Source organism: Scatophagus argus, chromosome 8 (genome assembly GCF_020382885.2).
Source record: "Scatophagus argus isolate fScaArg1 chromosome 8, fScaArg1.pri, whole genome shotgun sequence".
Classification (NCBI taxonomy): domain Eukaryota; kingdom Metazoa; phylum Chordata; class Actinopteri; family Scatophagidae; genus Scatophagus; species Scatophagus argus.
Genome location: NC_058500.1, coordinates 20,019,834 through 20,035,832, shown reverse-complemented (window position 1 = coordinate 20,035,832; position 15,999 = coordinate 20,019,834). Strand labels below are relative to the sequence as shown.

The 15,999-nt window shown below is 42.8% G+C and overlaps 1 protein-coding gene across 4 annotated transcripts in view; it reads right to left on the bottom strand.

Annotated features, from left to right (window-relative positions):
• Positions 1–15,999, bottom strand: part of agrn (agrin) — a 236,896-nt gene that overhangs the window by 9,743 nt on the left and 211,154 nt on the right. For 2 of the 4 annotated variants that reach the window (XM_046396551.1, XM_046396553.1), the window contains 10 exons: positions 14,813–15,028; positions 14,142–14,371; positions 12,408–12,542; positions 9,683–9,773; positions 9,200–9,364; positions 8,917–9,028; positions 7,256–7,267; positions 5,267–5,383; positions 3,357–3,540; positions 2,390–2,477 (listed from right to left, as the gene is read on the bottom strand). In XM_046396551.1, coding sequence (XP_046252507.1) covers positions 2,390–2,477; positions 3,357–3,540; positions 5,267–5,383; positions 7,256–7,267; positions 8,917–9,028; positions 9,200–9,364; positions 9,683–9,773; positions 12,408–12,542; positions 14,142–14,371; positions 14,813–15,028 — 1,350 coding nt within the window. The remainder of the gene's footprint in view (positions 1–2,389; positions 2,478–3,356; positions 3,541–5,266; positions 5,384–7,255; positions 7,268–8,916; positions 9,029–9,199; positions 9,365–9,682; positions 9,774–12,407; positions 12,543–14,141; positions 14,372–14,812; positions 15,029–15,999) is intronic. The other 2 variants (XM_046396552.1, XM_046396554.1) reach the window with 1 other exon arrangement.

The window sequence follows — 15,999 nt, the reverse complement described above, 5'->3', positions numbered from 1 at the left end:
CTGATCACACCACAACCATAAGAGGAGGTTCTCGAGGGAACTAGTCGGATCAAGACGAATGACTAATGAACCAAAATGCCCCAGGAAGAAGCATTTCCCTAATGTGATCTTAAGATTAAGTACATTCACGGTCAGTGTCCACACTAGTACAAAAGCTACTTTAAGTCAAGGTCCAATTATTAAACAGCTTCTTTATGTTTATGGTGCTGCATGCCACAGTGCAGCGGCAATTACCTTCTGTCTAGAGACGGAAGAGGAGAATGAGAGAATCTGGGCAATTGTCAAAAAATGGGGTCAAGCACCATATCAGTTGAGAGCCATGGCCAGATATTATTTGTCACTGAAATAATGAGGTTTTAGCAAATCGACCTGAGCTTTCAGATACGGGCGGAGAGGTGAAGGAGGAGCGATCAAAGGGGGCTGTAAATAGCAACAGAAACATTAACCCAAGGTGCGGGATTGACATTTTGCCCTCACTCATCTCTTAATGGCATCTCTAGAAATGTATTCATTTCTTTTACAAAATCAAATCATACCGCATTAATCAGCATGCCTTCAAATGCTGCACCAGGGTTCTGGTTTGCTTAGATTCACACGCATTGTGGCTCTTAGTAAATGTAACATCCATTAAACTTTTGACAGTCTTGCTTCAAGGACCACTGTCCTCTCCTGCTAAGTGAGATTGATGCCCATGGCTACACACTGCAGAAAGATCTCAGTTGGAGGTCTGTTCTACAAAGGGAGACGAATTTGCGATTAACATGTCACTGCCTGTCTGTATGGCTGACTCCGTAATTATTCACAATTACAGTTAAAGATCTGGCAAAAACGAAATGACAGAAGCCCTGGCATGGATTGGAATTCTGGGCTGGATCCAGTCAGCTTAATGCAAGCTGAATGCTGCTTTGCTGCTATGTGGGATTTTTAAAAAAGAGGTTACTTACCAAGCTAATGAGCAGGAAGAAAAACCCTTAATAACTAAAGTCAAGGCCAAGGGTTTTCCCAAGCAGGAACTCTACAGGCACCAGAAACTAGGTTAAGGGGTATTTACTGTATCCTCTTCTTGCAGTTTTCAAGAGGTCTCATTCATTTCCCATGACAGATAATGCCATTCAGTATAAAATGCATGGCAATTCATTTTGTTTAGGAATGAGTTACTACCATGCATAAAATATTCCACATTCTAAGTACAGCAATTCATTTTCTCTGAGGGTTGAGCACAATGCTTATCATGCACACATTCATGCTTCCTTTTGTGCTGGAATAAAGAATGGATCTAACGACATTGCAAAATGTATTTAAAATGAGAAAATCTGTCAAATTAAATCATGGGTCTGGAGCTTGAATGTAAAATCTGACTTAAAGATGATTTTTGTGTGGAAATCATGACGAGATACTGAATGTGCTTTAATCTCAACTGGGTTAACTATCAAAAATGGCTTTTTCTTGTTGTTGCTGTTAGTTTGAAGCTGGGCAAATACCCAGACAAAAAGTCTACTTACTCTGGGATCTCATTGGTCAGTTGGCTTGAGTGAAGAGGAAAAACAGTGAAGGACATTCATATGAGACAAGACAAGTGTGGACAAAGACAAGGGCGGGACAAAGGTCACACAACTGGAACTCTAAGATCGTGGACAAATAGCAAAGGCACACATAAAGACATACACACACACACACACACGCACACACACACACACACAAACACACACAGCCAGTTGTTTCTGAGTGAGATGATCTCCAGACTGTGGCCAGCTTTTCACACCTTTGAGTGTTTGTGTGAAGAGCTATGAGAAGAATATATAATCGTATGCTTGAAGTCTTCACATAAACGTTTTTGTTTCTGCCAACCTGGAGGCGCACTCTTGCCAACCTTAGATGGATGGAAGAGTAAAAAAAAAGCCTCATCAGCTGCCTAAAGGGACAGGATTTTTTTTTTTTTAACACCCACATCAGAAATCATTTTACACGTGCATCATCAGCTTTTCCCTTTACCAATACAAAAAAACCCCCTTCTTTTTACACACATTTAAAATAAAGATAAAAAAGTTGTAAGATGCATGTGTCCTTATTGTCCAGTGTGTGCTGAGCAGTAGACCACAGAGCAAACTGAGCTTGCTCAGGGCAAAACTGGGATTGTTAACCATCTCGCTAATTAGCAAAATCCCGTCAAAAACAGGGCAGAACTGCCATGGACAGGGAGGATGAGCTATTAGCCACGCGCCTATTTCACCCTGAAGCCCTAGCCCTGATGATATCATCAACAATGTCATCACGCCTTACCAAGGGAGGAGATGGATAGTCAGAGGGGTTATTTGGCTAATAACTATTATAGCGGAGATGCTGGATGAAGCTGAATAGATGAGGCTGTTCTCCTTGTCCTCTTCCTTACCTCTTTGTAACAGCATTGTGATACTCAATGAACGTCCTCCCGTCAAAGGCGATGGCTTCCGTCTCTCCGGCAGACTTCTCGTAGATTGCTGCGAAGGAGGGAGGGGTAAAGAGGACTGTTCAGAGGATGAGATCACACCAATCAATAAGACAGAGGGTTCGGTTATCAGAGTTGAAAGCAATGGAGTGTGAGCAAATGGGGCAGGGGATGAGTGTTGGTGCATTTGTAGTTTTAATTAACGTGAAAGGGACAGCCGGCCACGTGCACAAGGTTAATGGCGAAGGCAGTAACTAAGTATGTAAGACAGATCGGGCCGGAGTGAGTATATGTCTGGCAGAGTGACAGGAAGATGATGAAAGGAATGTGCAACTCTTGAAAAGAGCCCTTCATGAATATTCAGCTGAAACGCTTCTTCATCTTTTTAACTGCTGCTTTCATTTGAAATCAGTATATAATAACCCTAACATAAAAGAGACATCGCATGTCTAATATCTGCGTTGATACACAACGCAACACAACTGAAACAATTGTCTTCTAATCAGAAAAAAATAGTACAGTAGTTTATTCTAGTTTTAATTTAGTAGATTTTCTCTACTGAGGCAAGCCAAAAGCAACAGTGTTACATAAAGCATCATGATTTCAGTCCCACTCATACTACGCTATATAAAAGCAGCCAAAATGCTGCCATGTATTCTTTTAGAGTAAAACCAAATAATGCTGGATGAGGAAACAGAACAATTTGCACAGTTACAATGACTCATTGCATTTTTACACTTATGATCTCAAGCCAGCGAATATTGCTTCCCACTGGCTTGCACAGAGCCCAGCCATATTGATACTTACAAATATGTTCAAGGTAACATATTGAAGCATCAAGATCATCTGTGTCTCTTTGAATAGAAGTAGGATCAAGGCAGGTGTGAGATGGCAGTAAGGATAGATAACAATGATGGCCAGAGATACTCACTGTTCTGGCAGTGTCCCCCTGAGAAACCACTGAGGCAAACACACTCATAGGTGTCCAGCTGGGGGTTGCAGCGACCACCGTTGTGGCAGGGCTCCTGGGAACATGGATGGTCCTGGAACATGGCTATGTTGCTGGAGCGCAGGGCGTTCTCTTCTCTGAGGATGGGGGTACCCATCAGAACGATCTGAGAGCAGGGAACACAGGGTTAAAAGAACATATGCAGTGTCTTCGCACTCAGTTTTCATACTTTAGCTTACATACTAAAGATCTGCCTGTTATTCATATTTGGTATAACTCAGCCTCTGACAACAGCTGTTTAATGTCCCCCATGGCCTGTGTTTTTATATGTCTGAGAAAATAACTCTGATGGTGACGTCAGGATTAGCTCAACTCGGCCCTTCTTGTTTTTGTCTCCTGTGACCAGATTTTATAGAAATAATCACCTTTGAATTCCCTGAAAACTTAAGCTAATAATTTAATAAGCAACAATTTCAGTAAAAAAAAAAAAGAAAAAAGAAAGAAAAAAATAAAAAAAGAAAGGAAAGCAAAAAAACTTTGGATGTTTTCTAGACTCGAGCTAATCCTCCTCATCAGGACTGTGTGATGTGCTCACTCAAACCTTAAAAAAAACAAACCCACAGCTGTCGTCACGTCTTTATTCAAACTCTGATTGGTGCACCGGAATATGTGACATCACCTTTTTCCTACTGAGCCCTGCTCTCTTCAAACTACTGAGAAAAGGAAGGACAAAAATAGGAATACAAAAATAAAACATCTGTCATGTTAAATAATGTGATCTCTTCTAGTTCATTCATAGTGAGAAGGTGATTGAGAATACTGTTTTCAGTGTCTAAATATACATCTGTAAATCAGTCCTCAGAAGCTCAGTTTGAATGCCTAATTTTAAAATAAACATTTTCAAGTATAATCTCATGAATCACTTCTTAAGATCTGTGTTTATGTAATATTTGTATTAATATTAATTGTTTTTGACCTGTCTTCTGACTGCTAACTAGATGATTCTTATCTTGCTTATAAATCTCTTACCTCCTCCGCTTCACTGCTTTTGTTGTCACATTTATCTGATTTGATTTTTCTCAACTTAGCAAAACAGTTAAAGATAATCATTTGTTAGCACTCTTGGCTTTTGTCCAAAAGTAATACATCAACTTATGGGGCTTTGTATTTTCTGCTGAATGATCATTAAACCTCATTATCACAACATATCCTAAGAGCAAACAACTGTGTACAGTGTTACTGTGGATTATCTTTACATGCTCTTCTTCTAGACACAAATTCCACATTGTTACCACACAGGCAAAAGTCTCACAAATTATGTTGATGTTAATGCTGATACAACACAAGTTAAACAGGAACATCAAACTGAGAGTACATCCCGTCTTCCTCTTAATTAACTATTCCCTACAGGCCAAGTAAGACAAATGCCACATTTAGCTTTTGATTTGCTCAAAACTGTCAAGGGAAAGTTTGCTGAGGAGAACTAATGACAAGTTTGCACAAACACTAACATCCTGCCTTTGTTCTGCTGGGATATTTTTGGCAAACAGATATGAGCTTTTTGCTGGAAAGTGGAGAAAAAACTGGAAGGCTGTCAGGGAAAGATCTGAAAGTAGCGAAAGGGAGGGACTTCAAAATGCACATTCTATTATTAGCACAAGCTAATCCAAATGAGCAGAGTCACTGCCCATCACAGAGTGAGCTTAATGGAAAATTACTCATAAGGGGGTATGCAAAGTGACAGCTGGATAGCTAACAACTTATGGTTTGAATTTGCAACTGTATCTGCGAAGGCAGAAGGGCCTCGATTCATTGAAACAATAAAAGCAAAACCCACAAGCAGAGTTGATGACACAATACTCCTTCAATAAATAGAAGCTTGTAACATTTACCTTCTGGATTGTTCCCTTGAAGCCCTCTGTAAGTGCAGCGACTCTCGCTAGTCGGCTGTAGTCAGGAGCTCCACCAACAAATAGAGACTCTTTCAGGTTAAGATCTACGTGCAGGTTCTGAAGAGACAGGACACACAGGTAGGAGGTATCAGCTAGTGAGCTAGAGCTGTGCAGACTGTATAATTTAATTTATTATGTGCAACATCTGCAATTTATTTCAGGGGCTTTCTGTTCAGGATATATTTTTTTTTATGGTTTTACTTTAGCCAGATAAGTGTTTGTGTCAAGGGAGCATGAAATAAGTTGTATCCTTTTAGTCAAGTTATAAAGAGTGAAATTAATAAACCAGTTATGTCTCAGAAAAAAAAGGATTTATCCATATTGTAGCTGGCATATTGTAGCTTTAACTGCACTTCCTTGCCTTCTTTCCATGTCAATACACTTGATACATTACAATATAAATGATTTCTATGTCTCTCAGAGAGTGGTCAATTATCCTCTATCTGGGAGACTACAGAGAAAACAGACTACAAAGGGAAATCAGGAGCAGGCTGGACTTGAGACATGGATGATTCTTTACAGACATCTCTAATGAATGGCTGATTATAAGTACCGACCTTTCAGAGTGTGAGTGTGGAGACACATTAATTGCAATTCATTTGCGTGGCAGATGACTATAAAATTCGATTCTTTCCACCAAACCTCTGGGACAATTGTTTTGCATTAGCAAGGTGTCACTTTCGTCTTTTGCATGAAAGAGCTGGCCCACTTCAGAAGGAGGGAATTAATGATCTTTATTTTATCTAGAGCAGTAATTGCCAGAGGGGCAAAGTGGAGTTAATCACTGGAAAAATGATGGAAGGGGCCAAATAAACAGGCTTTGTACAGGCAAGCTGGCCTCAACTCAGTTTTTATTTAGGATGGGATTTGGAGTGCAGGAGGCAGTGATGCCTGGCTGAAGCCCGGGGCTGTGTCACTGCACCTTGAGTCGCTTCCAACAGAGACAGGGCATGGACCTCGACCAAAGCTGGTGGACCCAGCCGTGACCGGTGCCTCTAGGCTCAGACAAAAGTTGCCACCAATTGCAGGGCAGAGTTGGCCACCTCAGGTTCTTTATGGAGACCTTACTGCTCTGCAACACCTCCCAGGTCAAAGTTATAGTTGAGTACTGGGCCAGTTCCCCTGGACTTGCGGTTTTTGATCTTGTTTGTTTGAGATGTTACATCTTTATAACGTTTTAATTTGAGCATTGTGTCAAGTTATTTTTCTGTGACTCTAAAGTGAAACTGCATGCAATGAAACGGTGCGTCATGTTCTGTTCTGTTTTAAACAGGTAATAATCTGCACCTGGTGAAAGACGACAGCTGGTTCTATGGAATGATTCTTGCTCTGTGATGTACAGTGAGTGTTGTTTGTGTAGTTATAGACGAGTGAGAAGGTGAAAGAGTGAGCGACTTTGTGATATTATGGAGGATTGTTCCTGTTTCCAAAAGAAGTGAGCACAGATGACAAAAGAACAGCCCGGCTTGGCTTGGCACCTCACCGTCTCCTACGGTATATTTCCTCCCCTTCACTCGCCTTCCCTGTCTTCGCTCTCACTTTACAGCCACGCGGCACTGGCATGATATCCCCGCCTACGTTAGACTAATGAAGACTTTTCTTTGTTGCTAAAAACAATGCTCGTCACAAAGATGACTGTGTCCTTTCCTTCTTCCCACCCTCTTCCACCCCCACGGCAGATGGATCGAGGTGAAAGCCAAACCGTGTTCTTTAAGAGCAGCTCTGCTTCAGTGCTGTATGCGTGCGTGTATGGGCTCATGAGATGGCAAAGTTTTTCTACAGAACTGGCACCTTTGAAGCTGCCTGCAGCTCTGCAGAAGTACCTTTTTTTCTTGTGCTGTTGTTGGATGGAGAGATGGGGGTGAGAAGACGTAGTGATCGGCTCAAATGAAATATGGGCTAAGGTGTGACTGGGACTTGTCTCATTACCTTGCGTGATTTCTTATTTCCAGACAGCACATCATAGAGAAGAAAAGAAAATAGGGAGGAAGAGAGTTATTAGGGGAAGGCTAGTAAGTGTCTGTGCACAGAGAGACATGCAGAGCAAGACAAGTGCAAAAGCCCCACAAAAGGCACACACACACAAATACTCTCATGTACCTACACACACACACACTGGACACATCTGTAAAGGCATTAAACATAGCTGCAATGGAGCACAGACAAGTGAGATAAGTACATTAAATAAGAATGTGAGAAATAGCCCTCTTTTTTTTGCACATGCATCTTTATAGACTGTATATACAAACACAAAGCTGTGCTACCATTAAATAGCAGCACAAACAGTTTAAGAGGGACATGCGTGAAGCAGCTGGTGCCGATAAACACAGACGAAGAGCAAAAAAATCTTCATGAATGACAAACATTCAATAGTGTCACTTAACCCAACCTCATTCACAGACTGCAGCCATTCAGTGAGAGGTGAAGTGGATTTTTATTTATCCTACCTGTACCTATGTGCCTTTTGAAAGTATGTGCTTCATCATGCTTGCAGCATGAGCCGTCTTGGATATGATGTACACTCCAAGCAAGCAATATGTGTCCATATGTGTGTCTGTGTGTGACCTCCTTTGATATATGAGCTTCTCTGAGCAAAGCATCCTAGAACTCACCCTTAGCTCTTAAAGCAGGAGTAGGAGCTGAGAGCCATACTGGACGGGCTCTCTGCATTGAGCTCCATAACTAGTCTCAGCTCATCCCTTGCATCCACCCCCATCCCCCATCTTTGCTTTAGCCTTGCTCTCCTCTTTTAATAAGATTTTCTGCCTCTGTTGCTGGAGTAAAACGCAATTACCATGCGGACGATGGGAGGCAGTGGGGGAAGGACAGAGCAGTGAGTGAAAAAAGGGGGAGAGCATTGCGTCTTAGAGGAAGATGATGGAGTTGACAGAGTGCATGTTCATAATCACAAATTACACTGTTTAAAATAATTGGATGACTTACAGGCTTATCAAGCTATTAGATGGCCTTCATTTGGAAGCATGTACCTGGTTTATTGGTCTAGACGCGGGGCTGAGGAGTTTCATTACGCTCTTCGCGCTGCTGCTATCTCCTTTATCTGCCTCCACCTCCCCAGACACCACCTCAAAGGCTGAATTTATAAAATTGACTGTATACCAGCTGGAAAAGCTGCTTTCGCTTTCTGTATGCAACACCAAGTTTTATCTCCAGCATGTCAGTGAGCTGAAAGGCAGAGGTTTAAAAGAAAAAGTGGAATAACACGACTACCAAAATTAAGACAGCTTGTCAAACTGGCCCTCTACATCTGGAGCTTTCCCTCTTACCTTGATGGATGTTGCGAGATAGTGCTATATTTTCAGCAAATCAAGATGGCAGAGCCACAAGGCGTGAACCAGTGTGTAAAACCTCAGCAAAGACGAAATGTTTGCTGATGCAACTTTGCCTGAAGTGGCAAGTTGATTAGCTTTTAAAAGGCAAACGGGGGCACTGATGGCCAAGGTAGTGTCGATGATATGATAACGCAGATGATCAAACAAATACGGTATATGCAGTACAAGCAAGGTTACGCATAGAATAGGCCCATTAGCCCTGCATGCTTAAGGCAAGATAACCTGCTTGCTCTTTCTTACCGGTGCCTCCCCTCGGACAGGGTCCTTCTTGTTCACCATGATCTCTCCTTTGCGGTTGGAGCGCTCCAGGTTGATGGTGTTCCACACGTTCAGCTGGATTGCTTCCTTACTCCTGAATTACAGACACTCAGGTGAGTCATATACTAGGAAATAAAACATCATTTAAAACCTACTGCTGTGATCCTACAACCTGGAAATACAACAGTGCAGTTGAGGTTTTTTTTTTAATTTTCCCTAGTTGTGTAAGTTACACCCTCTTTGACTGCTAGAGGATGATTCTGACCTGATGGTGGCAGGTCCTTTCCCCAAGTCATAACGGAATTCCAGGATCCCGTCATTGAGGGACAGAGAGATGAAGTCTCCTCTTCCGTCCAATTTTTGTCCATTGTAGAAGATCAAACCGTTGGAGTCGTTGGCCATGAGAATCACTGTCATGCTGAGCTTTTGACTGCAGACACAGCACAAGCAAAGCCGGTAAATGCACAGTTGGATATACACCACTAACTATCACTAACACACAAACTATATAACAAAGGATGATTGTTTGCCTGTTTATGGTGCTAGCACTCTTTCTATATGTAAATTAGGTGGAGATACTACATATTCCACACGCTTAAGGCTGGATCATTTCAGTGCAGCCTTAAAGAAGGCAGCTCTTTCTTGAACACAGAACCAGCTCAGCCTCTAAAATCTGCATGATATCCCATGTTTGGTAACGCATCCAGACCTTTACTGTGAGGGACTCATGCAGGGACATGGGACTTACCGCAGGTCGTGTCCATAGAGATGGAGCCCCTTCAACTCCAGGTAAGAGTCTCCGTTGAATAGTGGCATGTAAGCCCCTCTCCTCTCAGCCACTGGAAAAAGAAAGAGACCATATTCATCCTCAGGTCCTGTTTTTGTTTCTGACAGAATTGAAATGCGGAGATAGTGAATGTATCTTTGAGGGACCTGTCAGCATTATGGAAAAAGATGGATTTGTATTTTCATAGCCCTTGGGATTAAGATTTTCTCTTCAAACAAAAAAACCCTTATGTCAGACTGATTACACAGCCCGCCATAGTATAACAAAGAACCTTTAGAGATATGTAGAGTTTAAGACCACAGCGGGGACCCATGAAATAATACAGCCATTGTGTTTTGGCAGGCCTTTTTACAAATTCATGTCTTTGCGATGCATTTACGTCTGGCTGTCCCGTTCCTGGCTGTCTGGAGTGATTAGGACAGGCACCGTGCCATCCTCCTAACAAGTGGCTTGACATTAAAAATCATTCAAGTGTCACCCCGGGGTATGTGTTTATGGTGCTTGCAAAAACTACCATCACTCAGAGGGATATGCAATACCAGACACTCATGCACACAAACGCACACACAAACGCACACACATACCTACATAGCCAGCAAGAAAGCTTTTATTCGTAATTGGCTGGGATTAGCTGAGTCGAGTCGGGATGGGGAAGGCAGACGGAGATGAGAAAGCTAATTAGCTATTGTGCCGAAGACTGCTAATGATGATGACACGCACCACGGAGGAGAGGGGAAAATAGTCTCGCACACACACAACAAGGATTTGCGCACTACAGTGAACTCTATAAGAGTAACAGCCCAGAATGCAGTTTCCTACAGAAGAGTGTGTGTGTGTGTGTGTTTGTGTTTTTTTGTGAATGTGTGAGTGTGGGTGGGGGTGGGGTCTCTTTTTCACCCTGCGTTCAAAATGAAAGCACCCTGATCAATAAGTCACCAGAGGTCCAGGCATTGGAAAGAGCTGGGTGACCAAGAAAACTCACATGACGAACTGAGCTTGATGACTAAGAAAAGTTGCTCAAGTTGAACTTTTCACGACTACCATTTAGTAAAACACCTATGAAATAAAAGCCATGGAAGCATTATTTAGGGAGCTTTTGCAGCAAGTGCTGAGGTATGCTCTGAGGTAATTCTGTTTATACCTAATTAGTACTTGCAATAAAAGCCGTCAAAACAATATAAAATTAGGAAAGTCAACAGCAAACCATCTAAAATGCATAAACAAAACTTTTTTGCACAAACAAAAAAGCCTCTGGTCCCACCCACAATCAATCAGCTCTTCAGCAGAACTGCTTGCAGTGTGAATCCGAGACACACGCTCTCTCTCTTCTCTCTCTCTCACACACACACACACACACACACACACTGACTGGTCCCTGGCTTAATGTGGCTAAGGTGTTGAATGTAAAACAGTGCTGAAATTGACACTCCCACCCCTGCAGTTAGTTTTTCAAGGACTGGCTGAGTTCAAGTGATCCTGCTTTCATCACTAAACTGTAATGATTTACACTGTCACAGGGTAAAAGCACATAGAAAAGTAGGCCATTCAATACTATTGGAACACCCTTGAGACAAGCCCTTGATGGTAGATATTATAGCAGTGAGCTGCACTGACAAACCCTGGCAGAACTGAAATGGAAACCATAGCTCAACTGAATGCATGCACGCAGTAGGTTGCACACCCTTAATACTATGACTAATTCACCTTCAGGCTTCTGATGAGTGGGCTCTGAGCTACCTGTCTTTTTAACTGTTCTCAGTGCAGCCCTCACAGGCTACATCCGCCTGACTGCCGCCTTATCTGTGAGCTCCTGTCTGGGGCCGACACTCTGGCTGACTGACGCTCCCATAAATCACTGCGGGCAGGGAGGACTGATGCGATTAGTCATCTCATTGATTCCTGTGAAAAAAATAGCCTTTTGGAAAGGGAGATGCTCTCGCTCACACAGCATTGATTTTGGTTCACCTCAATTTATTTTAATCACCTGCTAACTGGGCCTCTGGGCTTGGAAGGAGGTTATCCCCATCTGCTTTTCCAAATCCCCAGGGTTAAAAGGGTGCATGTTTCTATCTTTTTGGAAACATGCATAAAAGTATATTCTCTTTCATTCACAGTTACAGAAGTCAACTTCTGCAAACATTCACAACAACATCTACAAAGCCAGGGAGGGAAAAAACACGGACTGACTTCAGAAGGCGACACCGCCAAAGTGCTAATGATGAACTTCAAAAGCAGCTGAGTCGTGCTCTGGTCTTTTCCCCAGCCGCGGCCTGGGTCTGCCATGTGGAGCTAAGCAGCAACAACAATGTTTGAACACAACACCTGTGGGCGGATAGGCAGGGAGGGAGTGGGGGAAAAAAACGCGGCTTTGCTGTCGCTTACCCGCTAACAAGAGCAGCCGAGTCGATGTGGTGAATGGCCCGATGGGGCCAATCATCTACCTCAGCTCTGCAGCCCACCATCCCTCCCATCCCCTCCCAGCCTGAAGCCCCCCCCCCCTTTCTGTGTTTGATCTCCCTTTTCGATTCAGGATGGATGGAAATGTCACAGATCGGAAAGAAAAAAAAAAAAGAAAAAGAGGCAAACCTGACCAAAACACTGTTTCTTCTTGTTAAGCAGTGCAGAAAACAACTGGGCCATTAAGTTCCACAATTGCACAATCATATGCAATGTTTGGTCAAAGTACCTTTGTCGCAGTGCCTCCCTTCGCGTCCCATGGGACACTCGCATTTGTAGCCTCCCTCGGGCAGCACCTGGCACTGGGAGGATGGATGGCACCTGTTGGGCTCGCATGGATCATGGACGTCAGCACAAGTTGGACCTAAAGACACACACATATAAATACACAGTGAGAAAACCACCAACCGCTTTCACTTTTATTCCATCTGAGAGGAGGGGGAGACAAAAAAGGGAAAGCAAAGCGGGGTATGAGGATTTCCTCTGTAATAGAGGTCATTTTCTAATAGGATTTGGAAATATTACACATCCAGATTTAACAGTGGAGAGCATCCCCTCCATGAAGCCATGTTTCTGGGCCAACGCCGACTGTGGGAATGGCTCGGGAGCGTCTGGCGGATGATGGTTTTGCCCTCTGCCACAGCCCATCTGAATTCACCCGTCATTACTTTAGCAGTCAGGGCCTGTGGTGAGGAGAGTGCTTTAATGAACCCCATCCCTGCTGAGCTCACAGGGCTCCCCCGGTTTTCCTCACTCTTGCTTTTGGAAGCCAACTTTTATCCTCCGCTCTCACTTCTTCTCTATCACAGCTCTTTTTCATATCTCTTCCTTCTCTCGCATCTTTTATCTTCTAATATTTTCTCACCTCATTCATCAGGCCATCCTGACATGTCCTCTCCACCTAACTACAACCCCCTCCACCCATTCATTGCCTCTTTCTCGCTTTCTGTGATCTGTCCCTCCCTTCGAGACCGGCAATCTTGGCCACTTTTTAAATTGACACGATGACAAAATTAACTTGAATGTGAGTCTGCAGGCGACGGTCCAATTCTCATTATCGCCATTCATTTTACACTATGTTGCCAAAACAACTTTGATCGTATCAAGGCTTCCTCAGAGTGGAGGGTTATCTTTGCTTCTTCTAAAGGCTTCTCAATAACAACAAAACATGAAAGCACCTTATACGAAAGGCAACGAAAACATAATGAGATACTTTATTGATCCACATTTTAAATTCAAGGAAAACTGCTCTTAAAACTTGTCTGAAAGGTGGTTTCCGTAACCACTGAACTGCCCCATGTGAGTATAAAATCCTTTACTATTCAAGCATAAAAGTTAACTCTGACAATTAATTTGGTTGCGGTGTGGAACTTTCTGCAGCAGGCTGCAGTACAACCAGTGAGGGGTATGCTTGGCTAGGCTCTCATGGTGTCTGCTCTTAAATATATTTCTCTCAGTTGCTTGTTAGTTAGCATCTGCTGCAGGGAGAGAAAAGAGAAGGAGCGGATGTGGAAGAAGAGATAGGCCAAAGGCCATTCACTGAGTATTTGATGGAAGTTTTCATGTGATGTGTCAACATTTAATCTCTCATTTCTGTGGCAAACACACAGATTTGATATTGCTGGTGTTTACAAAATGACTTCCAGCGCTCTTGCTATGGGCATGAGTTATACGGTCAAATTAGGCTGTCAAGCTTATTTCGGATTTGTGGGTAAGTCATGACCACAGTGAGTCCCAGAAGGAAAGGCAAAGCAGAGATATGAACATAATTTTAACAAGGTGTTAGAAAATTCTGGATATTTCACAACTAAATTTACATATTTTCTACGTATTCTCCTACACTTGCAGTGGAATAAACTTCTCAAAAATATCCATGACTGTCCACAAATCCCAGTATGAGTATTAGGGACACTGCTGAAATGTACCGCCACAGTACTGGCACTCCCTCTTGTCAACATCTTACCCCAGAATCCTTTGCTGCACTTGCAGTGGAACATCTCTGCTTCCTTGACCTGGCACGCAGCGCCGTTCTTGCAGGGATTTGGTTGGCAGGGGTTGTTGCCACATTCACCCACACCGCTGCCGTACAGACTGTCACCACCGTTCTCCTGCAGGTTGAGCACCCGATTGTTGACATCCAGCATGCGGATGCAGCCCATGAGACCTGTGGCCACCGTTGTCCTTTCCCTTACACTGAAGAAAAAAAAGGAAAAGAATGTGATCTCTTTTAATGTCTTCTTTTCAACATGAAGTTTGACTCAGTTATTACACTACTGACTTTATAACTTATAGTTTAGAGTAAAGGAAAGAGCTCTGTCCTGTATTGTGTATAATATTGTTGACAGATTTAATGTACATCAATGTATTACCATAATGGATGAGTTTGAAGAATAATTATTCAATCATTATAATTAGTTGATTGACTTCAAATGCTTACTATTTTCAAAGACTGTTCACTTCCCATCACCCCCGATTCAAATATCATCAAATGCTCCATTATGAACCAACTAACATTAAGTGATATTTGTCAACAGTATAAGACAAAAAGGCCTATCTTAAGAGACTTGCTGTCTCTTTTACATTCTGCCCTGAATGTCATCATCACATTGTGTAACTATAGATAAAAGTTCCTACTCTGATTTCATTTCCTCAGGCACTCCCCCAATGAACAGGTGGGTGTCGAGGTTGAGGCCGTCTGTGCCGCGCGGACTTTCGCCCTCTATGTGCGGCTCATTGTCCACGCTGAGCATGGCGTTGCGCCGGTTGCGAGTCACCACCAGCTGATGCCAGCGGCCCTGATCAATATGTACTTTGCTGACCACCGTGCCCGTCCCTGAACCTGTGTTGAACCTGAGAAGAGGATATACAAAACCATGTTAGAATCACTCAGTCGACTTTAACCAACAGTCACTTTACACTTGTGTGACACTTCATATTTGTTTACAGCACTTGAGGAGGGTATTTTACACACATTCTTTTTGTTCTATCGAGCAGTGGCTAATGGCTGAAAGAAATGTTTTTGTGTTGCTCAACAAGATAGAGAAAGATGACAAAAAAGAATTTGCAGTCTTCCCATTTGGGATTCCAATGTACGTGACTGGAATGAGGCAGTTACTCACTTGTCCTTCGCACCCCCTTTTCAATTAAACATTTTATCTAATGAGGTTTTGTTGAGAAAAAGGCCATATCATCACAGAAAAGAGCTGCGGTGTATATGCACCCACACATATGGTAGTATTAGTACAACCTGAGAGCAATTATCTGCCACAAATAATTAGTTCTTCTCCCCACGTCTTGGATTTGCAGAGCTGTGGGTGGTAATCTCACAGCTGTATTTCTGGAATTGAGGCAGAACTCCTTTTGAAAGCACAAGTGACTAATGATCTCCTTTAGTTTGCTATTGATTCCACTCTGTAAAGAGAAATCTAACCTGGCCAGGTTGGACAGAACTGAAAGGGCTTCGAGGGGTCAGGGTGAAACACATAGACCCAAAGATAAGAAATAAAAGATCCAAAACAGACACGGTGCAGAACCTCCAATTAGTAAAACCAGGTTTCTTCTAAAGATGCTGCTCTACCCCAAATGATTTTTAAGCATACAATTCCACTGTGGGGGAAGAGATGATTACTTAGTGTTTCTGCAGGTGTCTGGCAGGAAAAATGGTCCAATTTAAACAGGCTGGATGAAGCTTTTGGATACTGTTAGCCATCCAGATCCAAAAGTTACAATAGCCATAAAAAACATCCTGTTATATGGAGATCTTAAAGGGGCACTACACCATTTTCACTAGTCACAAGGAAAGATACTAAGCCTGGCTTTGA